The 25,989-nt window shown below is 36.5% G+C and overlaps 1 protein-coding gene across 1 annotated transcript in view; it reads right to left on the bottom strand.

Moving 5' to 3' along the window:
- Positions 1-25,989, bottom strand: part of PRKAR2A (protein kinase, cAMP-dependent, regulatory subunit type II alpha) — a 72,069-nt gene that overhangs the window by 18,118 nt on the left and 27,962 nt on the right. Inside the window, exons 2-5 of the mRNA XM_014946640.1 lie at positions 24,126-24,161; positions 5,899-5,951; positions 4,129-4,212; positions 646-752 (exon numbers count right to left, since the gene is read on the bottom strand). Coding sequence (XP_014802126.1) covers positions 646-752; positions 4,129-4,212; positions 5,899-5,951; positions 24,126-24,161 — 280 coding nt within the window. The remainder of the gene's footprint in view (positions 1-645; positions 753-4,128; positions 4,213-5,898; positions 5,952-24,125; positions 24,162-25,989) is intronic.

The following is a 25,989-nucleotide window of genomic DNA, read 5'->3' on the forward strand; positions in this document are numbered from 1 at the left end:
GCCAAAGACAAGGGATTGGTCTGAGGCAGAGCAGCTGAGGGAGATAACTGAGTGTTGAAATGGGAGCACTGGTCTAGGCTAATGGGATGGTATGGTAGAAGACAGAGGAATGGGCATATGGTGAGAATATATTTGAGGTAGCCTTATGTTCTGTAATTCCACTAATCAGAAAGGGGAATGTCCGTATAATGGACAAGGATCATTTAAAATGAACAGTTTCTAACCTAAAAATTATTTTCCAAATTCCCTGAACGCAGCATGACAATTCAAAAGGCAACACATTTTGAAGAACTGCTTTGAAAGCATTTAATACAATATTAATGGTGCCATTATTTCAGTGATAAGGAAGATAACAGTGCATAAAAAAAAGTAGTTTGCTAAGATCATGTTCCAACAGACATTTATAATTCATCAGTAATATTCTGTTTAACATTACAGTTTTACAGGAAGAAATAAATCTGTACCCTTAGTTCTTCTTCAAATAGTGATTAACAATAGCTAGAATTTCTTCCAAAAGGGTAAAAGATACTCAAAAGGTGCACGCACACACATATCTATTATATGCCTGTTGCACATATATATGTTCTACAAAATTATGAAACTGAAAAGAAACATACTCTACATTTCAAAGGCACAGCTGCTTACCGCTCAACAACATAGAAGTTGTCCCCATCATCACCTTGGTCAATCACATGTTCCTGAGGTTTCACCTTCCTCTCAAACATGGCATCAAGGACCTGAGACAGCTGCTCCTATAAAACAAATTAAAAAAAAAATAAATAAAAAAACCTCTCAGAAAATAGACTTTAGCATTATTGCTGGACAAGAGTGAGCTCATTTGACTTAATCTGGATAGTGCTGTGCAACATGCATTGCATTGTTTTTACTGTATGCAAATACTGGTATGAAATGTTGATTTCCACTAGTATCTCTCTTGTTTCCAGCTTATTAAGATAAGTTCAATAATGCAGACAAACACAGATACTTCCATTACAGAAGAGTTATCATCTCAAATTTATGTCCAAATACCTTTTAACTTATGCATACCATTTCAGTGCCAAAGCACACCTGTACAGCAAGCTCTCCATTGGCATAATCTGACACAGCTTCACAGCAATGGACATCTATTGATTTATTTCAACAGTACACATATTTCTTTATCTGTATATGTGTCTAGAAATTGCCCCATGATTTATTAGTAACTTATTTGTACTATTATCATCCAAGAGCCCCAGTCATGATCAGGACTGTACTGAACAAGACACTATGCAAACAGTTGTTTCCCCAGATAGTCTGTGTCTTTGAGAACCTGCAATTCCAGCACAAGGTGAGATCAGGAACAGATGGGGAGCACATACAGAAAATGGGATAACGCTGGTCTGTGCAGCAGACTCAAGCTAGGTTTCTCTGATGAGCCATGCCTACACTGTTTTTTGTAGGCAGCACAGCCAGGGAAGCTGTGAAGGCCAAGAGAGATGGTGCCCTATAAATACCCTGCCTCAATCCTGAGCTGCTTTACCATCTTTGTTATTCCGAAGTCCTTTAACAATAGACTTTCATCGCATTTTCAATGACCAGATGTTCAAAGTTGAAGATGGAGATCACAGCTGAGTTTCTAAAAATATACTGCATGAACACACAAGCTAGTCTTTATGTTGCTAGATACACTTGAAATATTTACTGCAATCCTTAAATTTGGAATAATCATTGCAGCATCTGTAGGCACCACTATATTGAAAATATTACATATCTTTTCACCAGAATCCTATTTTCTTATCATTAAAACTCTCCTGGTATTTAAACTAAACAGACATTGCATGAAAGCCATTTATTTTAACCACATATTTCACAGCATGTATTTAAGTAACAGTTGTCAGAAAACAAGCAATGCAGATTTTAAAAAGCTTTTTAAAAATACTGTAACTCAACAATGCTTTATTTGGAGGATACAGAGGCAAAGACTTATTTTAAGTAAATAAAACACTGAGCTATTATTTCAATAAAAGGACAAGCTTCATCAGATTTCTGAACTGTAAAAAAACCCTCTTGGTTTAAATATGGGTACTCAGCATGCTCAGGGGCCTTATTGGTAAGGCTACCAGTCATTGCTCTCACCCAGTACAAAATCCAGTTGTAACTAGGATTCTACAAACTCATTTATAAGACACCATGGACCCTAAACATGATACATCATACAGAACTTCATACTGAAACATAAATCACGTTTATCATCGGGGATGCTTAAAGTCTCGGGGTTAAACTCTGTGACAATCTGAATTGATTTTAGTCCAAAGCTCAATGTGAACCTTGTTAGAAGTGACCCACCAGACACCGGCTCCCTTGTGTTTGACACTGAGTATTACGGCAACTATTCACGCAAGTGAAGACATTTAAAAGGGCTGTTAAGCCACTGAGCCTAAATTCAGCACAGTTCACCTAAATGTAACCAGTGGAAAAGGGATGAATTTGGCCAGAACGTGCTGTCACACTATCATATTTACTCCTAAAGGGGTTTTATGCAGTTTTGTTGTTGTTGGGTCTGTTTGCTTGTACTTGATAGTTTTACATGACACTCTTCAGCGGTTAAGAAGCAAAAGAACATATTTTGACCCTTAATTTGAAAGTGTTCCTCACACTTATTAACAGACAATATACACTGAGCAAAAGCAACAGCCATGCATTTTGCCTTTCAGTGGGTATTTTGCAGCCAACTTCCAAACCAGTCACATTATACAGAGGGAGTTAAAAAGAAATTATTGGGAGGAAAGGTAAAATGATGCAAGTTCCATACTCCCTTTATACTCATTACTAGGAAAGTTCTCCCCTCTCTGCTAAGTGTCCTTTATCATACTATAATCAATGTGTGGACTGCAGTCATCTTTTTCAGCCATGTGCTATCTTAAAGCCGAGTCCTTAACAGTTGCAGTTCAGATTGTTTCCATTGCTTCTATCCTCAGCCGCTTAGAAAGCTTTTCCCAGGAAGCAGTATTTTTCCAAGCCCACTTTCTCAGCTCAAATTTGTTTTTCAAAGTAATCTTTGAATATAAGCTGGTTATTCATTTTTGCTTCTGGGAGATTTTGCTGGAAGCTAAAGATTGGCCTACTCAATTCGAATAGTGATCGCATTTTGTACATACTCCTTGAGCTGCTGAATGTCTTCAGTATGTTTCATATTTTACTGTGCATCACCAGGTTACTTAAAGTGTCTTAAGTAAATAGGTGTAACAACAAGAATCCCAGAACAGCAAAAGGCCAGCCTTGGAAAGCACAGCTTTCAAGGAAACTTTTTTGATAGAATGTCAGTTCCTCAAGCCTGTTGCAATCAAAAGCTTTCAACAATTATTTTGAGAATGCAGTTCAATGACTCTTGGGGTTTGTACAGCAACCAAGAACTGGGAGAACTTCCTGGTTTTCAAGGAAAGCTGAGCAGCGTTTCTGCAACCATAAGTTACCACATCCACCCTTTCATATCTGATGCAAAGCTCAGTGATTCAAAACCAGGGAGCTGCAGGGACCATCGCTGGTGTAACAGCTTTCATTCTGCCTCAGCCTGTAGTAGAGATGTCAGTTCTGTTTCTGTGACACCAGACCAAAGATGAAATGCATTTATTCTCTCAGAGGCTGGATGAGAGAATCTCCAAAGGTCTGTTCCTGAGATATCCTATGATCGTCACTAAAAAAAATTCATAGCAATTAAGATTACTAAGTGCTCATCATTAAAACTCAGTGCTGAGGCAATGAGTAATTAATAACCAACCATAAAATTATCAATTGTTTCCTAGGGAAAAGGAAATCAGGTACAATGGTACCCCACAGCAAGTATTGAAAGATAAGTGAAATGATTAAAAAAAAAAACAACAACAAAATAACAACACACATTTCTCTAACAGAAAAAATGGAATTTGCAGGGACAGGGATCGGAAAATCCTGGTAACTGACAATTTGACATGTTTGTTTATATTGTTCATTGATTGTTGATCTCTAAACAGATGTCCCAATCTAGCCCGTACATAATTAATACTTCATGAACTATCACAATGCAAATGAGTGTCTGGACTGTTAGATCAAGCTATTACCTGTACATACAAGGCATCAAATTCAGTTAAAATTTCCTTAAAATTGTATTACCTGATCTAGGTTTTTGAAGAGCAGGATATCTTTACATGCTTCCTGCAGTCTGCATCGCTGTTCATCAGTTTTTGGATGAACTACCTTTAAAGCAAAGTAAAACAAAACTGTCATGACAACAAAGAAATATGATTACAGACTGCACCTTCACTGTGGAGTGAAAAAGCAGACCACAATTTTAGAGGGTCAAAGCATACAGTTTTTTGTTGTTTGCATAAACAGTATTTATATATAAACATACAAGACAGGAAGAAAGAGACATAATTGTCAACATAATATTTTGCATGTGTTAAGAAATATAACAGTCAAGACAGACAAGAAAGAAGAGGATGCCTTTTCCTTTCTCTTCCCTTCTAACCCAGCAACACACACAGTCACAGCTTGAGCATTTGGAACAGTGGAAAAAGTCAACAGTTTTCTTTCTAAACTCAGATTCACAGATTTGACAGAGCTGGAAGGGACCTCTAGAGATCATCTAGTCCAACTCCCCTGCTAAAGCAGGATTGCCTAGAGCACATTACTGTGGACTCATCAAGGCAGGTAGTCCCGATACCCTTATTGTTGGCATACAGGTAGATTTATGATACATATGTATCTCAGTCCATCTAACAACAGAAGTTATCTAAGTGGGTGGATTTTTTTCCCCAACAAAAATACCTAAATAAAAGCTTTGCTGTTTGAGTTATTTTTTTGTTAATTCTTTCCAATTATAAACACCTCATCAAGTTAAACCTTTTTTATGACACAGTGTTGGTTCATTTATGTATGTGCTTGTTGGGGGGGTCATTATAAGAGCATATATAAATATATTAATTACCTCACATTTACCACATTAATTATATTTCTGGAATAACAAAGATTCCAAAAACCAGTTACATTAGCAGGCTTTTCAAAAAATTCGTTGTCCGAAGTTGAGCAGACCTCAGATCCTTGTTTTAAAAGAAAATTGAATATTGAATCAGCAGTCAGGAAAATTAAGATTTTTGACAGAATAAGTGTATCCAGTTTACAAACATTTGGACAATCAGACACACTCATAGTCTTTTTTTCTTTTTATAGCATCTTATTTATGAAGTATCTTCTTTCTTAAGATAAATTAAATTAGACTTAGATTTTCATTGCAGAAGCATAAGCATCCTTGAGATGGAATATGGAAATGGAACACCAAAAGTCCAGAGAGAAAACATTGACCTTCACTAGCCAGCCTACCGGATTTTCTCACATGAAAGCATCTCTAAAGAAATACAATTACAGTATCTGGACTTGCAATTCCTAGAAATTCCTCACTTTCAAAAACAATAGAACAGGTGGCCACAGTGTCAAAATATTTCCACAAAGTGTTTCTTCTACCCCAGTAGAACTGCTTTGACAAGAAAGACAGTAAAAAGCATGAGGCATTTTAAGCACCCATGAAGAAACAGCTGTAGTAAAGCTTAACTAATTCTTCACAACAGCATTGATGCTCTACGAATTGCATCGACTAGCCTTTAAGATAATTAAGAAAGGAAAATAACCAAACTTTTATAGATGGTAGACTTAAGCACAGCTCTCGAGTCCTTTGAAGTACAATTATGTTAAAGCTATAGTGACTAAAAAAGTGCATGAGACAAAGCAGCCCTCAATTTCAGAGCACTGTCACTTTGTCAATGTCAGTGTGCCACACAGCCTCTCAGAACAAAATGCAAAAGTGGTAAGGAAAAGGTGACGTACAGACATCTGCCTGTCAAACTGTGGAGAGAACCATGCATGACGCAATTCACTCATTCTTACCCTTTGTTCTGTATCTTCTTCCTCTTCATCTGGATTGAAAGCTTCAGCACATACTTGGAAAAAAAAGAGAGAGGAAATTAGTAAAAAGAAACAATTACATAAGAACATCAAATAAATCAAGTGTAAATTCCTTTCTTCTATATTTTATTTTCCTACAGGAAAAACAAAAGGACTTTTGTTTTTATGTCATTATAGTGTCAGAGGCTTAAATCCTATTCATTCTCTGAGCAGGGACAGCATGGTTGTTCTCAAACTCTCATGTAAAAATTCTGTAACTTACAATAGAAAGTAATCTTCCCTAGCAAGTACTCCGAAGCATGCACAGATTCCCTTTCAATTCTTATCAAAGCATAACTATTCCCATTCAGACCCATGTACAAACATCTTCTCTAAAATGCAGTGGAAAAATACTGCAGCTACATTGCTTTGCTCTTTGCAGTGCAATGTATACAACAAAACACACTTTAAAAAAAAAAAAAGTACAAGGAATCATGTGGCATTCACTCCACCTCAAATCAGATTTGCAAGTGAGCATATATATTTTGAGGTTTTTTTCAAAACAGAGAAATCATGTTTACACAGAAATTGACCTGGGAAATGAACAATCAGCTTGACCATAGCATATTATATGACAAGAAATAATATTTAGTCCTCTCCCCTGTATGCTCCTACATCTTACTACATTTGAATCAAATTAATGTCAAGTTGTGATATAAAAGCAACTTTAAAACATACACAAAGTGATTTATTTTTTTTAAAAGGATGAGAAAACGTGTGGAAACCATACACTGTAGTGCGCAGGAACAAGGCCAAACGTCATTATAGCTACAGGATCAATTGTAAGAGAGACAATGATAATGGCTAGCTTCTAAAATTTCAAACCATTTTTGTTCAGTTTAAATACTTCAGAAAAGGCTTATCTTCACTTATCTTAACAGTTATGCTGTTACACAATTTTACAGTATTAAACACAACACCTTTGGCTGCCAAAAGCCCTCGTCTCTAGCTGAGACTTTCTTATTAGTTCGCAGATATTTGCAGTTCCTGCATGTCAAAGCGAACTCTACATTCTAACCAGCTCTACAGATTGTCAGAGAAAGCAGGAGTCAGTCCTGTTTTCATCTAGTTCTGCTCTTACTTTAATAAGGGTGGTCTTACTTCTGAGGCTATACGCTTCTTGTAAAATTTTACAAAGAAACAGAGACAAGCATTTTTCTTTGTACTTTATCCAGCATCCTGACAATACTGAAGACTTGGCAGAATGCCCAGAAGCTCACTGCAATGACATCTAACCACTGAATGGACTTAGTACAAATAAAAATAAGCAGATTTAAAATAAATAAATAAAAATTCTAGAAGGGCTAGCACTCAGCAACTTGCAAATAATTTAAAAATGCATACAGGACCTTATCACCATGCCTTCAAAAGGACTATAAAAATGCACAAGTCCAGAATAATTTGCCTTTTTTTTTTTCCCCTGCCTAAATTAGATTTTAATTCCTTTTTTCCTGGAGAGGTTGAAGAGACTGGAATATAACACAAGCATTCCATTTACCAAACCACAACATAAAAACCCAATCATGTAACCATTAGGCATTTAAAGAGTAGTTACTGCTCATACACCAAGCCCAGTGTCGCATTGTCTCCGCTGGTTTGCGCCATTAACAATTTAGAAACACTGTATTAACAACCCTGTACCTACAACAAACACACGTGTTTAGTTTAACAGATTGGTTCACCCACATTTAGAGCAGATACTTTACAAAGGACAAACGGCATTCTTCCCCAGCTGAAAAAAAATAAGTATAGTCCACTCCACATTGCAAAGATGACTATTATGGGAATGTAGATGCCTACAAAGCTGCAGAACTTGGACTGATAGGAAAAGATCCACTTAATATGCAATACAAAGGCACTAACAAGGAGAACATTATTAGCATTTTGGTGTGAAAGCTTTCCTCCTCCTTTCATTTTACAGTAAGGATCAAAGTCTATTGTGAAAGTTTCAGATTTTATAATAAGAAACGTTTTCTTAAAAGAAAGGCTCCTTGGTTTAAACAGTATGGTGAAACTGGAGAGAAAAAGTATCTTTTTTCTTTACAACCAGCATATCTTACCAGTAACCAGCATTCAATTCTTTATTATGCACTAAAAATGTGGTTCCGTATGTTTCTGAAAGCACCTGGCACATAAGCACATTGAAGTGGTGTATCTGAATTGAGAGATCGCTGTATTTCGTTATATCGTTCTATCATTTACATTGTCAATATTAAACTGCAAATTAGATTTTGTTCCGGCCTCAATTGCAGGGAAGCTATTGCTAAGAATATGCTTTGGAATTGAGGAAATGATCCTCAAGACTTCCTTGTGAAAACAAGTTTAACTACCACAGCTAAGACTACAGCATTAGAGCAAACCTTTACCTTAAAACATGCAGCAATAAAAACAACACAGTTCTCTGCAACTTCAGTATCAGGCGGCTTCGGTTGGGATTCATGTGTGTAAGTCTCCCCTATTTCATCTTCCCCAGTAAGGGTTAACACAGCTTCATAAAGTCCACTCAGGAAACAGAGTAGGATTTAGGGCCCTTCCCTTACATATGGAAATCACTTCTGCAGTGCCCATGAATGGGCATCACAGAAATACAACAAAAATGATGCAAAAATACTACTTCTTCCCATGCTGTCATGAAGAAAGCCTTCCCATTATACTTTTCATTCTTCAACCTCCTGCTGGGATTTCTTTTTTCATGTAGAAGCGACAGGGCAGATATTTTGGACTTCAACTGACAGCTCTGATTAATGGGACTTTATTTATTTGCAAGCAGAGCTGTAACACTTAATATAACATATCTGTTGTGGGATAGTTAAAAAAAGGGGAAAGAGAAAATGATTAATTCTGACCTCAAGCTTAAATTAATATTGTGATATGCTGGAAAGCCCACAAAGTTTTTCAGCCTACTCACATTATAACAACCAACAGCATTTTCCAAATATTTTAAAACATGACTAATGCAAAGAAAAGGTGAACATTACATCAACACCATCCTGTGTTTTACGTTACGATACATCCAATTTTTCTTTCTACTATTTTTAATTGGTAAATTACTCGTGGAAGTTTGTACTGGCAAGCGTATTAACTGTCAAAATCTGTGTGTCAGTCTTACCTTCACTATGTTTCACCTTATCTGTGCTCAGTGTTACTTCTCTGTTCTTCTGACTGGAAAGAACCCCCTAAACATAACTACCCTAAACTCTGCCAATCCCTGTTAGAGATCTATGGAAGTTAATTCCAGGACTCCTGAAGATTAGTCATTTGCAAGTCACAGTACAGCCAGTCCCAATGAAAAAACATTTGATCTTTCATCTTGACAGAGTGAAAACATACTTGCCCCGCTATTTTATACATGACTGGATTCACATATTAACTATTTCAGTGTCCCAGTAAAACAGGTACTCTAAGGCAAAGCTTATCTCACAAGATTATCCTGAAGAAATGTGTTGGTAGCATCTTTTCAGACTCACTGAAACAGCAGTTGGAAGGGATCTCTCTCTGAAGGTCAACCAGTCCAACCTACTGCTTAAAAGGGAGCTATTTGCAATGCCAGATTGGGGCTGACCTGAAAACCTCCTGGGCTATGAGGGAATTGCACATGTCTCTGGCTAACCTGCTCTACCCCCCTCCTGGGGAATAAGTTTCCTTAATGTGCAACCTAAAGCTCACAAATATGTTGATACCATTTCAAATGACTTCTGAATTCACACCTTTCCTATGTGAGATTTTCAGCACAGCTCTGCCCTTGAGCAAATGCTAAGCACAAATGCATCAGTAAAAGTTACATACAAGTGTGACACACACCCTAATACCTATTTCCAATACTACAGCTATATCAGTATATATCATGTAGACCAAGCTTCCTTCCAGATCTACCCACATAGTTCAAATAGCTTTGGAACATAAAACATAGTTTTCAATTTTAAGACGCCTTAAGATAAAGTAAAATCAGGCTTTTGTCCTACCATCTACATTCAGTCTCTCTTAGCTTCTGCAGCTTCTACAGCTAGTTTAGCTTTCTCCTCATATGGCACCTTCCTTGGCTTGCAAGAACAGGCACATCTGTTAACACTTCTGAAGGCCCAGAAATGATACAACTCCATCGCTGCTTTGTTATGCAGGTGACAGCATCTTCAGAGCAAGGAAGACCTTTCTAGCTGCAGCACTGACACAAGCAGTGGATGGCTGAAGGGGAAGCAAGGGGCGGGGAGAGAACGAGAAGTAGCAAGAAGAGTTTGCGAGTACAAACACTACCTTTGTTTATGCAAGTTTTAATCACTCCCAAGATAATATTGTTCTGCAAAATACGTGTTTTGTCAAGATCAAAGTCCTTGCACTCTATGCAAATCTGCACAACAGTTCAGCATTTGGCTCCAACAAGCAAATAAAGAGACCATTCCAGCAGTTGAGAAATCACTGGTACTTTTTTCAAAATAGCAGACCTTCAGACATACACACAAGAGGAGGAAAAACTTTCATACTGGACCAGAAAATTCTACGGTTTAGGTAAGGTGAATGCATTGTTAATATTTCTGTTGTTATTGGAAGAAGTAGCAAAGACATGCTCTGTCATATTCTCTTTGCAATTTTAGATAGCACCTTCTGTACTTGGCGTGAAATCCTATTCACTCATCTTTACTTAGGAGGATGCGTTACCTCCAAATGATTCTATGAGACCCATTAGTGAAAATCTACCCAGAGTACTAAAGGCAGAATAACTTTTCCAGTTATTTATTCAGATCAGTTGCCCTGGACTGCTTTTAAGGCAACGTTCTTTGCATTTGAATTTGCCAAAGCTTCAAACATTTTGTAAGTGTCTCTCAAGGGAGAGATGCATAGCCTTTTCCGGGAGCACGGTGCCAGCTGGAAAGGTGACCACTTCAGTGGCTTGTCATTCCCTCTTTGACAGCTGAGTTGCTAAAGCAGGCACTTCCAAAATGACTGAGATGAAGTTAGGAAGTTTAAGCAGAGCTTATACATAGGTCTTTGCTGGCACAGTTGAATGTGATTTTCTGCACTTTGGAAACAACTTGCAGTTTTCTCTCACTTCTGTTGCTGGATGGCTCAGAACTTTTTCGTTTAGAAATTGCACTTTGTTTCCCAAGTTAAAGATCTCACCATATCAAAGCAGACGACAGATTCATACCGCGATCCAGCAAGTGGGAAACAGAACCTGCACCCATTTGCACTACCTGAACAATTTTAACATTTATGACAGTTAGAATGAAAAGTAACACTGAAAGCTGAAAAACAGTTAAGCCATATGCAGGAAAATCAGCTGTTTCAGCCTTCAATTCACTAATGAGAACCAAGTGAAATAAAGTGTAAAATTTTTTTAGTTAAAAAGAATGTCATTGAATCAGCCCAAAACTCAGATCTTGGGTCTTAAAAGACTGGTATTTCTCTTTTACTTTATGTATCACAAGACTATCTCCAGATGCAGGAGTACCCACACCAGTACCACCTCATCACTTCATTCTTCATTCTCAGAGAGGCATAACTGAGACACGACTTACGATGACTGGGACTTGAGCAAACAACGCCCCCTTAAAGCTTTGTCAAATACCAGCGCAGAATATTCAAGCACACAATCACTTGTGTGGCCATATATGTCAAATCAAGTACAAGATTTTTCAGTTGAGAAATATTTAGAAATAATGAATTTAGGTGGCAAAGGAAAAGAATGGACTCTCAGTTCTGGAAACAGCTTTAAATTTCAGTTAGAGTTCAAAGGAAATTAAAATAATATAAACCCAGCTCTTCACAGGCATCGTTATTCTGCGTTACAGATTAACTACGAAGATACAAAGTCACTCAGCACGGCTGTGCCAAAACAGCTGAGTCCAGCGAGGATTACAGGGTCAGGCACAGCTCCGCACATGGTCCCAAAGCCTGCTCAGGTTGGAAAGGTGCACAGATCATTTTGTCAGGCAAAGAAGCCTATGAGATAGGGACAAGCCTGTAAGGCCCCAAAATCCTGTACTGTCTCACCCAGCTCGGCCAGCATTGCCTCTCTGTACTGTTGTACATCCAGAACAGGTAATTTAGGGGCAAAAAGGTGAAAATGTTCACCTGGCTTTTCCAAAGCTTTGCTCATACCCCTAATTCAACTTGAAAATGCCCATCTCTGGTGTGGACGTTACTGATATTTCACAAGGCCCACTGCTTTAATGGAATAGTAAAACTGAAGTTGTTCTGCGTAGAGATTTTTGCCCAGGGAGGTTGGGGCACTTATGAGAAGTGGATGATGTATTACAGTGCTTGCTGTCCTTGCCTTTAGAAACCTTTGATAACCGTTCTCTCAGTAAGATTATGTACTCTCCAGTAGTATTATCTAAATCAAACTTCTCCAGCTTGTTTTCTTTCCATCAAGGCAGAAATGCAACAGTTCCAGCGACAATGGCTTGTGATAAAACTGTAATGCCAGTGTCATACACTCCTACTTCATACTACATTTCAGTCATGAGTTCAGAACAGACTGCATAATCAATTATAAATGCCACCTTTTATGGTAATATCTTTTTTCTTTGCTTTCTTTCCAACTCCACACGCAGAGACGTCTTTTATCCCAAGATGCAGAGACGCAGGCAATACAATAAGCCTCTACAATTGTGCAGACGTCTTTTATCCTAAGATGCAGGCAATACAATAAGCCTCTACAATTGTGACAATTGGCTGTCAACTATTTCCATATGGCTGTTCCATATTTCCATATTTGCTTTATATATATTCTGAATGCATTTTTCAAATATTTTTATTAGATCCATATAGATTAATAAAAATCTGGGTTTAAGTGTTTATCTAAAAGGCTTTATCATCAGATATAAAGCAATTTAGAGAATGCATTACAGCAGAACAGCCATTAAGATGATACAACCACAAATTAATTCTTTTTTCTACTACAGGAAGATTTGGCAAAGAATTTAAAATTACATTTCCCTAGGGGTAAACAAGAACTTTAAAGATGAAAGACCTAGAATAAACAGAAAGTAAATAATCACAATATTTTTATTAGATTCATATAGATTAATAAAAATCTGGGTTTAAGTGTTTATCTAAAAGGCTTTATCATCAGATATAAAGCAATTTAGAGAATGCATTACAGCAGAACAGCCATTAAGATGATACAACCACAAATTAATTCTTTTTTCTACTACAGGAAGATTTGGCAAAGAATTTAAAATTACATTTCCCTAGGGGTAAACAAGAACTTTAAAGATGAAAGACCTAGAATAAACAGAAAGTAAATAATCACAGTCTCTTTTAATTTATAACTTTACATACATAGAACAAAAGCATTACATGCAGACAATACTGCTTCAACTAGATTTTAAAGACAAACATAAAGTACTTTTATGATACAATGAATTCCTACTTAAAACAAAAAACCCCAAGCCCTCAACAAAGCTTACATAGAAATAATAATTGTTTTGCTTAACTCCTTCTGCAACATACAGTATTTGGCCTGAAAACCACCCCAAGTTAACCAACAGGCCTTGGTTTACCACGGCCATTGCACACATTGCAGGGATGCACAGCACTAGACAAAGAATAGACCGAGGGCTCCCTGGCACACTGGAGAACCCACTCCTGGGAGCTAGCACATAAAGACATTTCCTGTCAAAGTAAGAGGCAAATTGGGAGAGGAAGGCATCCCACTGAACTGCAAGGAAACTTTGAAAGAGAAACCTCAGCCTGTAGAACTTCATTTAAATCCTCCTCCTACTCAGGCACAATTAAAACAAACAAACAAAAAAAGTGCCAATGCAGGACTGGGGACAGAATTCTCTTTGTCTCTTCTCCTACCTCTTTGGTATAACCAGATCCACGTAACATTTGCCTTTCTCTTTTTTTTTTTTAAATTTACCAACTGCTGTGTGTCATTGTATTTACTTTATGTAGCTGCCTGTTGAATTATATGTACGAGTTATGCAAAGTGCTTTAGCTTATCCTTCCACTTTATTTGCTCACAAGTGGTTGAAGGGTCATACCCTCCCACTCACAGAAGCCAGGCACTGGAGAATAACAACAAACTCATGAGGCTACTTTGTTTCATAGAATTAACAATAAACTCATGAGGCTACTTTGTTTCATAGAATAAAATACTGGCAAATAAAGGAATAAAATGCTTCTGGATCATCTAAATACACACTTGTGCATACACTCAAATAATTTTACATAATTCCCAGACATTAATTTTTTGATAATTTGAAATCTCACAATTTACAGGATTTATTATGAAAGCACTCTGTAGATAGAATATACCTCTTGGCAAGTAGCCTCTCCCCTGTACAGCTGGAGAAACCAAGGGACAGGATTACCTGATTTCACAGAAATCATCTGCTAATTAAGCCACAACTAGGGTCCTGCACTTCTGACTTCCATGTCTCTATTAGTAACAGTAGAGCCCAGAATCCCATCAGACACTGGTGTGCTCTGGGCCTTGCAGTAAGAGCTGAGTCTGCATGAAAACTAAAAAACAACAAAAAGCTGTCCATCATGGAAGAGGAATAATGAAAAATAAGAAAGCTTTCCATGTGACAGTATCAAAGGAGTTCTCAGCTCTGACAAAGTAACAACCAATCCCTAACTATTGCACCTTAGATCTTAACCAGTAATTTTAAATTTGCTACTTCTGTTTCCAAATCCCTTGGCTACATTTAAACAAAACAATCTTAAAACAGCAGCAGGGCATTTTAGAGTTATACATTATTATTCCGTGTGGTGCAGCCTGAGAAATTCAAATGAAGCAAGCTTTATTCTTGCAAGTTAAGAAATCAGAAGACTGAAATGGATAAACATGCTGCTGACCTTGTTCAAGCCTTCTAAGAGAGCCTTACCGATGAGATAGTCAGCCATAAAAAAGGTCTCTTGGAAAACATGATGCTACTACTATTTCAGAGCACCCAGATTCACAATTGTAGAAGTAGCCCTTCTGCTTTAATGATCTTCTGGTTTAGCCCATCACAGAAATCTTACCACATTTCTAAATGGTTAGGTAACCAAGGCAGATGAAACGAGAAATTAAGCATCAAAAATGTTTATGTATCTGATAAACACAGCAATATTTTATCTCAGTTAGAAAGCATGGAAATGTTAATTTTACATTCAGTTAAATCAAAATGCCACAAGTTCCAAGAAATTGCCCAAATATATACCTTCCAAAAAATAGGCATGTATCTTACAGGCTTTTCATTGCAAATAGTCAGTAGAAAAGGTAATCTAAATAAGAAATGAAACAGAGTTTTCCCAAGCTAGAAATAAGAAATTCAGTTCCCAGGCCAAGGCCTTTTTTGTTTTTATAGTTGCAATTCTCATATGTCAATTGCTAAATCTGCAATAAGGCAGATAGTATTTAAAAAAAACAACCACCGAACAAAACACCACCAGCATCTTGGGAAAAGTGTACTGAAGCACTTGTGGGTTAGAGTAAAGCAGATATTTAGCAATGAAAATTACCCACATCCTCCGGTCATCTATCATGACACAGAATTGAGGGATGTCCAAGTGTTAGAAGGCGTTTGTGAAATTAATGGTTCAGCAACTTAAATATGATTTTTAAAGATTTCTACACAATGTCCAAATAGATTTAAAAAAAAAAAAAAAAAAAAAAAATCGCATTACCCCTAACGGAACAAGTATTGCCTATTTAACTGGAGCCACAGTGAACAATATAAACCAGCAGGGTTTTGACAGAAAAGGATGTGTGCAGAGCAAAGATGTGGAAGCCCCCAGGTCCCCACGCTTTGAAACGACTGATTCCCGTCCTGGCACGCGGGCAAAGCCGGGAATTCGGAAACCCACTGTCCAATCCCTTGAAGAAAAACCCAGCAGCTGCCCCCATTACTGAAGAACTCAGAAGCCCTGGGGAAGGCATAACTATGGGACTTGATGCAAGTCATCTTCAGGATGAGTCAACTTTCGACTTCAGTGGCTCACTGAACAACTGGATTTCATTTACAGAAAATACAGTCGAAGCAGTCTGACAAAAGACTAATATTAGGCAGAACTTCATCAGTTAGAAGTTGTGTGCTTTATTTATAAACACTTCGTTCTGTGTTTTTCCATTACAGAGATTACTGAATTTAAGAAGATTACACTCCTCCTTATCCCAAATTTTGGAGATACAGGAAAAACATACCTTCAGGCACACTAATCCAAATCAGGTAAGTGCTTCAGGCAGCCAAATACCCATGTCCAAGCTATCTCCCAAAGCCTTGATTTAACTCTCTCTCTAAATGACAGCACTATAAAGTGCTCACAGCAATTCCTAACTGATATCACTTTAAACTCATTAAAGTCCCTGTAGCTAGTTTTTTCGCATGCTGACTAAAGCTTTGCATTACCTGGAGTAGACATAGTCTCATCAAGGTGTTCTGGTGTTTCAAATGACTGAGTGAAGTTTCTGAAAATACATGGGATACCCTTTCATATTTAAATGTCTAAACTCCTCTGTTTCTACATGGACTATTCATTTCACATTTAATCTGAAGTTACAGCAACCTAAACTTGCCATGAGTGTATTAATCAGTATAAGAGCATAGTATCTATGACTTTGTCTGAAAGTTTACATTAAAAAAAGGATAAAGTGCTGCCTTATTTATTCACAAGAAAAATGCAAAGCGCATTAACTCCTGAGGTTACTCCACACATATACATCGCAGCACCGTGTTTTGCACTAGGTATGAAATTGCCTTTTTAGCCTGTTATCACAACATGAATTTTGAGATTTCCTCCAGTGTGTTTGCTTTCAGTGTCCTCTGCACAACAAACCATGTAGGCATATTTTCACTTGGGCTTTAATTCACATGTTAAGAACCAGCTTGGGCTGGGGGGGAAGCGAGAGGGGAAGTAATTCTCCTCTTTTCCATCTCACTTCAAAAAAGGAAAATTAAATTCCAACCCATCAAAAAGTGAGAGAATGAAATTTTATTTTTAAAAAAATCAGCTGAAGGCTGATATTTTCAAAAGTATTTATATATCTAGAGATATATAGGCTTTTTAAAGATCTTTAATGTAAAAGAATTAATGAAAGTTAATCAATTGCACCTTTTGCCACCAAAGTATTTTCAAAAAACTGGTCCTTACTGCATTAATTGCTTAATAAATGCACATTATTATACCTTATTCTCACAATTAATGAAAAGGACTAACTTCAGTTAAAATATTTTACTTCAGATAATCAAGTTCAATCACTATATAACACTATAAGCATGAAAAATTATTCAGAAAGAATAAATAAAAAGAGGAAAACCATGAATTCTACTCCACTGTAGCACTTATATTCACTTATATTTGCACTGAGTGGTCATGATCAGATCTCCTCTGACCAGGTATTGCATTGACTTAAGTTTTAAATAAGGATGAGAGTTGTATTTCTCTTTATGTAATGAAAAAAATATCTAGCAATTACAAGTAGAATTATTCACAACAGTGTCAAATCCAAGTAATTGTGAAGTCACGACTGTTAATTTCCAAAAATAAGCTTTTCATTATTCACTAAATGCCAATTACATGCCAAGAATTTTTAAATAAGTCCCAATATTGCAAACAGAGAAAACAAGCTTTTTTTTTGTTTAACGAATAATGATTCAGGCACTTTCTTACAGGAGAGCACCCACACAATTTATCACCACTTTCATCTGTCATCCCACACACTTGGCTTTTGCTCATATCAACATTTTTCAAAATGAATTATTTTCACTCTAGTTATGATACCAGTTTTGCAATCATTAGGGCTAGCAAAAAATGATAGAAGCATCAGGTTGTTGAAACAGGAAAGCTGTTTGCACCACTTGTAAAAATGTGAGTTTTTGAACTCAAAAGTCTCTCACAATTTATCTTCTGCCTGAAAACCTTTCAGCAGATGTTATTATGCCATCAGTTTTGGAAGATGGTGAATAATCAATACAGAAATTAATTAAATAAGCTGCAAGAGAAGATATCCGATCATTATTTTCAAGTCATCCTCTGATTATCAGATAGTCTGGTAAGTAGAAAGCAAAGAGAATGGCACACAAAGTCATGACGTCTCTCAGTCTTCCCCCCTTGATGAATTGATGAGATTTTATCACTACAGTAGTAGATAGTATCCTGCAAGAGAAAATACTCAGAACAACCTTCCAAAAGAAGTGTTGCATCTTGCTTCATTGCTACTATTTCGATGTCCTAATTTAACAGGATCCCAAAACAGTGTTCTTTACTAAATACTGACATGCTGCATGGCAATACTTAATATAAAAGCTTTCTTAGAATATGACTTTTTTTTTTAAGCTGTCATTTTAACATAAGAGCTACTAGAAAGATTTTACTATGTGTAATATTATCACATTCTGATATCTCAACTTGCCAGGGTGCGAAGAAAATGCTGTATCCCTACTTCCACTAGAAAGCCCAGCAAGATATCAGATTTAAACAAAGTTATCTACTTCATGAGATGATTGCTCATCTGTGGTAGAAGCCAGAAGAATGAAGGTTTCAAGGTAAAGAGTCCCCCATTGTCAAAACTGAGAACCACCAGTGAGTTTGAAAACCAACAGTCATACAGGCCTCTTACGGAAGTTTATCTTATGTGGAAAGAAAAAGCCAGAAACTGTCAGTGAAACATTGATTTACACATTATTCAAATACAAATTTCTATACCTACACCCTCTAAAAATAGAATGTTAAAATGTTGCATGAAGATGGAAAAAACACCAAACAAAACCCCATACTGTCATATCAGATTGCTAGATGGGAGAGAAATATCAAAAATACTGGTTCCAAACCCAATATTCATTGGAGACACCGACAATGTTAAATGTCAGTGTCCCCAAAGATACTAATGTTCACGATACACAGGAAAACAGGATTCAGTAACATTCTAACAAAATTATCCTCTACATATATAAACAACTATTCAGAATCATGTCTTAGGCGAGGGCTTAGCACATGATTCCAAGGACAGCAGATCTGATCCTTGACTTCTGACTCCTTCACTGAGTCTCTGCTGAAAGCTGCCCTACCAAAAGGACTAACTAAAGCAAGTCTCGTTCACTTGATTAATTTTTATATTAACATGAAAATAGTCACAGATCCTGACAGTCATGTTACTTGGCTGGTATAAAAGTATTAGGAAAGTAACTATAATACATTGCTTCCCTAGATTATACAATTCAATTATCCTCTCATATAGCCCTTTAATGTGAAAACTGTGATCCCATTCCTATTCCACAGAGGCCAAGAGAAGATTGAGGAGGAAGTACAGGCATATGCAAGAGAGATAAATTATACCAGGTCACTCACATAAGCAGAAATAATTGGAAAAAAAAGATGAAAACCTTCTGTGATACATGTATGGTATAGATGTCAGATATTGTCAGATTTTTTTCTATCCCATGAAGAAGTCAGCAAGTCTGCTGGAGAGTGGGTGTTCTGTAGAATGAATAAAAAGTGTCTAGAAATGGCAATACAGAAATCTAGCAAAAAACCCCTTTACTTTTCTGAAACATGCTAAAACTAAAAGAGGAGAAACTACGCCCAAGTGAGACTGTAGTAGGTGTCACATTCTTCATTCCAAAACCACAATTAACTTTCATTCATATACTGCCAGGAGCAAAATTCTCCTCAATGTTACGTATTGGTTATTATAGTGGGACTAATATCAAAGCTTTCTTCCCCCTAGTTTTGGAATGGCTTTGATATTATCACTTGAGACATGAGGTATCACTGATTTCTCACACTTCCCTGCACCCTGTAGCCACCAACTAAGGGCTGAGATACTCACTGGTATTCTCTGCAACCTCTTTCACTACAGAAAAGTGACTAACGAGATAAAGTTTGTCAGGAGCCCCTATGCTTGGAGGAAGATTAAGAAACATAATCAAGCAAGTATTAATTTCAACAGAGTCCACCTCTTGGGAGGAAGGAATCTGTATGGTTTTCAGGCCACCCAAACCAAGCCTGGGCACAGAACGAGTCAAGTCAGGAGCTGTGTAACATGAGTTACACTAGAACAAGTCAGTCAGGAGCTGTGTAACATGAGTTACACTAGCAGAAGGCTCAGACATTGCTAATTCACTTAAAGCAGCAGCAAGATGACTGTTCTACTGGGTAATTAGCACTGACATTGCCCATGGCAACACAGTCTACGGCTAGGAGATTTTACAATTAGTGGGTTGTTTGGTTTTTAGTTTCTTTTTAGTTTCTACATAGGGATAGCTTATGATTTTGCAAAGACAGGATTAGTTTAATTGTCAGCCACCGGGTTGTATTCAAATTTGAACTGATTGACACAATGCTTGAGGTTTGTGCACATACCGTGGAACCTCAACACGTTACATGGCCAAACATGCTATACACGAGTAATCTATTAATTAGATAAATTTCTAGGGGAACATCAAGCTCACATTTCTCTTTCTCCCTCCTAGCATTTCCTGGAAAAGGCTGTTTCTCTTCATGAGAACACTACTTTACCACTCCGCACTTCTATAAATAATTCCGTGAACATGATTAGATAAGTCCTCCTTTTGCAGGATGATCCTCCTGCACAGTCTATAGAGTTTCTCACTGTCCCATCCACAGACCCCTGCTTTGCTGGCTGGATCTCTGACCAGCACACAAAGCTACGTTTCTCTGGTCAAGTAGCAAATGGGATTCCCTGCAGAGCCTTCATGGCTGTCGAACTGCCTGGAAGAGTTTAATGCCAAGAAAGCCAACACTGTCCCTCTCCTTCAGGGAACACATCAGCCTCAGAGACGAATAAGCAGCAAACACTGCAGAAATGGGGAGCATAAGTGAGCAGAATGAATCTTCGTGTCCTCAGTACTACAGAGGGAGAACGGTGAAGGAGCATGTGAGAATGTGCTACTATCACTTATGGGGTATGAAAGCAGTATCGTCACTTTTGGTCAATGATTTGAGAAGTGTAGAAACAAAATTTGTTCTTCTTCTGGACAAAAAGAATATAAACAACATATTTTTTAATGTACAACGTCAGCTTGACCTTTCTAATAGATTACCATTTGTCAAGCAGTTTTCTTAAATCCTCACTTGAAGTGTTTTACTGAGATACTGCACAAGCTAGAAGGAAACTAATTTTCTCCAAGTTTTCAAAAAGCACAAAAATAAACTTCCTGACCAATTCTTGCCATGTGTCAGAAAATTCATACTTTGAATAAGTCTTAAAGAATGACAGCTAAATATTTACAATCATTTAAACAATATTTGCCAGTACAGTCAAGAGCCCCAGGTTTAGATGTTCCGTAACTAAAAATAAACACCTAAGTGAAAATTTAGTAATCATTAATAAATGATTAGAGGTTTTTTTCTAGGGATTTATGTATCCTCAGAATTTGCATTACTGCACCAAGGGAATAATGATCATCCTGTTATCTTTAGGCAGCTAATCCCAAGTGACCAGGAGTAAACACTCCAAATTTAATAGAGGACATTAATAAAGCAGTTTAAAAGAGATTCTCTAACTGCTACATGTAAGAGACTCATAAAAAATTGTTAGTCTTCAAGAATATACATCTAGTTGAATCACCTACCAGAACGATTATTAGCCTGTCCTAAACCGTACATATAATGCAGATAATTACTTTATCATCTTTCCCTTTAATTAGAATTTCATTTTTTCCTAACTTTCATTCTTGACCTACTGAACAATGAGAGCACTGCCATGATTCCCTACACAGCCAAATGTTTAAAAGAAAAAAATCTTGCTTGAATTTTAAGTCTTTTCTTCAAGTCCAGTTACTTTCTACATTCCTCTCCTGTTTTGTTCTTCCAGAGTACTATAAAACTACAATTTTGTTCATATAAAACTTGATACCAGCAAACAATTTAGCTCTGCTTTTTACTTCTCTTAAAAAAACATACACTGCACTGGAAACATCACAATAGCAGGTAGGACTTAAAATGTTCAACACAGACTATCAGGAAGTTCTTCTGAATAGAAGATGAGAAAAGAATACATTACATGCAATTACAAAAAAATTGTGTCAGCTCTTCTACTCCGTGGTTTTTTCTGCTTTACTTAAGCATTTCAATATTGTGCTGAGTAATCCATAGTACAATGTTGGTTTGTTTTATAAAGAAAAAAGAAATCCTATAAAAATTGCAGGATGAAAAGCTTTTTTAAAACCTAACACATCTAACAAGAAAATCAAATCAAATTCAGAGCACCAAAGCCAACAAATCAGTCATTCATTTTATGTGAAGGATTATAAATGTGGTTGCCTGTGATAGCAGGGGGCTGAGTTCAACAGCCCCTAGAGAACCCTGACAGTCTCGTTCCATTTTGGGCAACTTCTTGACAGACACAGCAGGTATGGAGTGCAAAATAAACCTCACCAAACAACACCCCCCAAACAAACCAGTAGATTTCTGTACATTTTCCTGCCAAGAGAAGAAAAATGAAGTCTGCTTGTATATGTATGGATGCTACTTGCATCTCTTCCACATTTTAACAAATTCCACACTGATCATGACCTGTACAATGTATATATACACAGTGGAGAAAAAATACTTTCCACAAAAAAAGTCTCCACAAGAATTCTGACATGTACTGTAAACTCTGAATAATTCTAGCTCTTCCTGCAGCAACAGTGTTACTAAGCATCTAAACAGTCCTCCTTAATCTAATTGCATAAATTAGCAATTTAATTTCACATTTGCTGTCTAGTTGTTCACATTAACCTTTAGACCCTTCAATAAAGGAATAAGAGTAGCGCAGTACTATTAGAGCACCAATACTATATTTCAGCATTAAAGATTCAAAAAGATTACAATTACTCTCTGATTAAGGCTCAACTTTTTAACTTTGGGAATAATTTAGCCTTTATTTAAAATTAAATCTGAGATGTATTCACTTCTCATTTGTAAGGTTTTACTATGTCAGCAGGTTCCAGGATGGATTAGTTTAATTAGCAGAGAAATGAAAACGTCTTGGGACTCTTGAGTTTAAGATACTCTAGAATGTATGATTTCAATGTTTACTATCAGAGTATCAAACTCAATCATTCAAGATAGTTTTATCTTGCCTAAATCTCTCCTGTAATAATATACCAAAACCACCAGCACTGTCAATTTTTAAGAGTTAAGAAGTTCTCATTATATTCACAATTGTTATATCTAAATGCATAAATATATTCTTATATCTATATGCATAAATACCCTTAATCATACCCAAGCAACTAGTAGTAAAGTAACTGAACTGCATGGATATAAGGACATTTTGCACATAAAATTAAATATGTATTTATCTCATATACTTATATACTATATATATTATCAACAGTGCCCCACCACACCAAAGAACATGTCAGATAGTACACACAAGTTACAAACTGAGTAGACTTGAACTGAAAACTAGAGAGAAAACACTGACAGGTTGGCTTTTTCACACAGGCATTTTTCAAATCGGAACCATAATGACTTTCTAGACCAGCTAAATGTTAAAATTAAATGTTTGAAGAAAGAAACCAACCTATGCAAAGCAATCCACACTGCACCTTGAATGAAAAAATAATTCAATACCTTCTCATCTACACATAACATTTTCTGCACGTGATACAGTTCAAAAACAACTTTAAAAATAATTTGTTGGTAATACCAGCTACTTATTAAAGCATTGAGTATTGGTTAAGATAGAAAACAAATGAACAAAAAGTATGATCTGTGTCTCCAAAACAAGTGAACAAATTCTACAACTTTAAATATCAGTTGCACAAGCAAGGAGCTAAAACAGCACAAAGAAGGGACACCCCTCACCCCTGTATTTCTGTATTCTAGCCAGAGATAAAATTCTTAGTGACATGGAAAATTAAGAGATGTGTTCCAGCAGAAAGAAGCTGCCACTTTTTCAATTCACTGCAAAGCAAGCCTTTGCCATAATTATTACGTACATAAAAGTCCTGGGAAATTTTTCTGGACAGAATCATTACTACTGCTGAAGTCGCTTAAATAGTCTGTGATCACCCACAGAACTGTTTCCTAAACTACTCTCAATGAGCTGCCCATTGGTTTCTACAGTGAATCAAGAAACAATTCTCATTATTTAAAGAAAAATAAAAATAGTGCAAGAAGTATAATAAGACAGTGATAAAGATAATTTTTTATGTAATTCCTTTAGTCAAAGACACATTTCAAAACCTTTTCAGAAACATTAAATTCTTAAAAGGAAATCATACCTGATACTCTTCTGTTGTATCGGTTAACAACTGGAGCTGCAAAATAAACAAATCAAAATTACAAATGCTATTATTACAAATTCAAAGTAATCATTTTGAATAATCACGATATTTTTACTACATAAATCCCATATAAATATCTTTTTTTAAAAAAAAGCTTCAATATAACATTTCATCCACTTACTTGCCAGCCCATAGATGTTTATTCAAAGTTAAAATTCAATATTCCAGAAGGTCATTACATGCTAAAATGGAGGGTAAGCAGTTTTGGGGATTTTTTAATCCAGTTCTTAAAAAAAATACCTCTACAGAGGTTACCCAATTTTAACCTATCATCAATTTCCAGCCCATTTTACTTAACATTATTACACAACACTCAAGCAATTTTAAGTTAGGTATAGCTACTTAACACAGATCAAAAGCTGATGGAACTTAGTAGGCTCAACCATTCTGCACTCCTACACAACACAAGCCATGGAACTGTTTGGGCAGTGCTCTGGTGCTGACCCCACTCATCTACACTTGACCATGGCTACCTTCCATAAGGGCACAGATTTAAATTGAAAAATTCTGAGATGGAGGATCCAATATTTCATTGCTGCTTAGCTCATACTGTTCAGTATACAAGGCATTTAAACTTAGATATCTAATTTGGGATGAAATTCCCGACTTTCATTTTTCACATACATTTTGACATTAAACTACATTTAGTAAACAGTATTCTTTCCTCCTTTCACTGTATTCCAAGTTACTGTCTTTATGAGTTGCTTCAGTCTCAAGAGAAAAAAAGAATCAATCTGTAAAACTTCACGCAGAACAAAACCAAAACATGATGCTCCCCTTCACCACAATCAACCAAAGTCATTTTATTCTGAATGCTTCATGGTTTCTCATTCCTCTTCCCCTCAACTGATAATTGCATTTTACCTGATACAGTGACCTTTCTATTCCATTCTTTAAACATTTAAGAATTAGATGAGCCTTTATACCACATCAAATCATGCGCATCACAAAGCCAGATTCATTAAACACACACTACCAAAATCTTAATGATCCCATCATTTCTAAGTTAGAAACTTTTGAGTACCTCAGCACCACCAGAATATGAAGAACAATGCTTTCTTAAGCAAATACACAAGAATTCAGCTTCTTTTGAGTATTTACAACTACCTCATGTCTACATTAAAACACATAACAGCATTATATTTCACTTGTCAAAGGACACCATGGAAGCAAGAAGTTTATATCACCTTAAGAGGAGCCAGGCATTTGGAACAGAGATGCAATCTGGTTCGGTAAACAAACAACAAACTTGTGCAACTCCCTGAACTGAAAATGTTCATACACACTTCGCCCTGTTTTTAACTTTTCCACATGGGCCTGCCTGTGGCCACCAATGGTGACAGAATACTGCTCTAGACATTAATTGTCCTGCAAATGTGCATTCATTCTTATCTCTAGTTTATTGAGATAGTTTACCGAGTACCTGCTCAGTGTTGGAAATAAAAGTTGCATCTTAAGAAACAAGAAAGCTCACTACTACTTACCTAGAGACACAGACAAATGCCTACCTGTTCTAAGACATTGAAGAATAGATGGACAAAAAACAATTAATTTGGTCCCTGCTACAAAGTGATCTAGCACAAGAGAAATACTAATTTCAAAACATAATTTCATAAGTTTGCAGTAAAAGCACCTCATCTAGGTCATAACAGTTTCAATTAAATGATTAACTAGTCTCATATACAGATTCAAATACTTATAATCAACACCGCATTATTTTATTTCAGGCACCTTTTGACTACTACACCCATTTCTTACTCATGTTTAAGAAATAACATTTTAACATCTTTGAAAATAACTA

Source organism: Calidris pugnax, unplaced genomic scaffold (assembly GCF_001431845.1).
Source record: "Calidris pugnax isolate Ruff unplaced genomic scaffold, ASM143184v1 scaffold81, whole genome shotgun sequence".
Taxonomy (NCBI): Eukaryota; Metazoa; Chordata; class Aves; order Charadriiformes; family Scolopacidae; genus Calidris; species Calidris pugnax.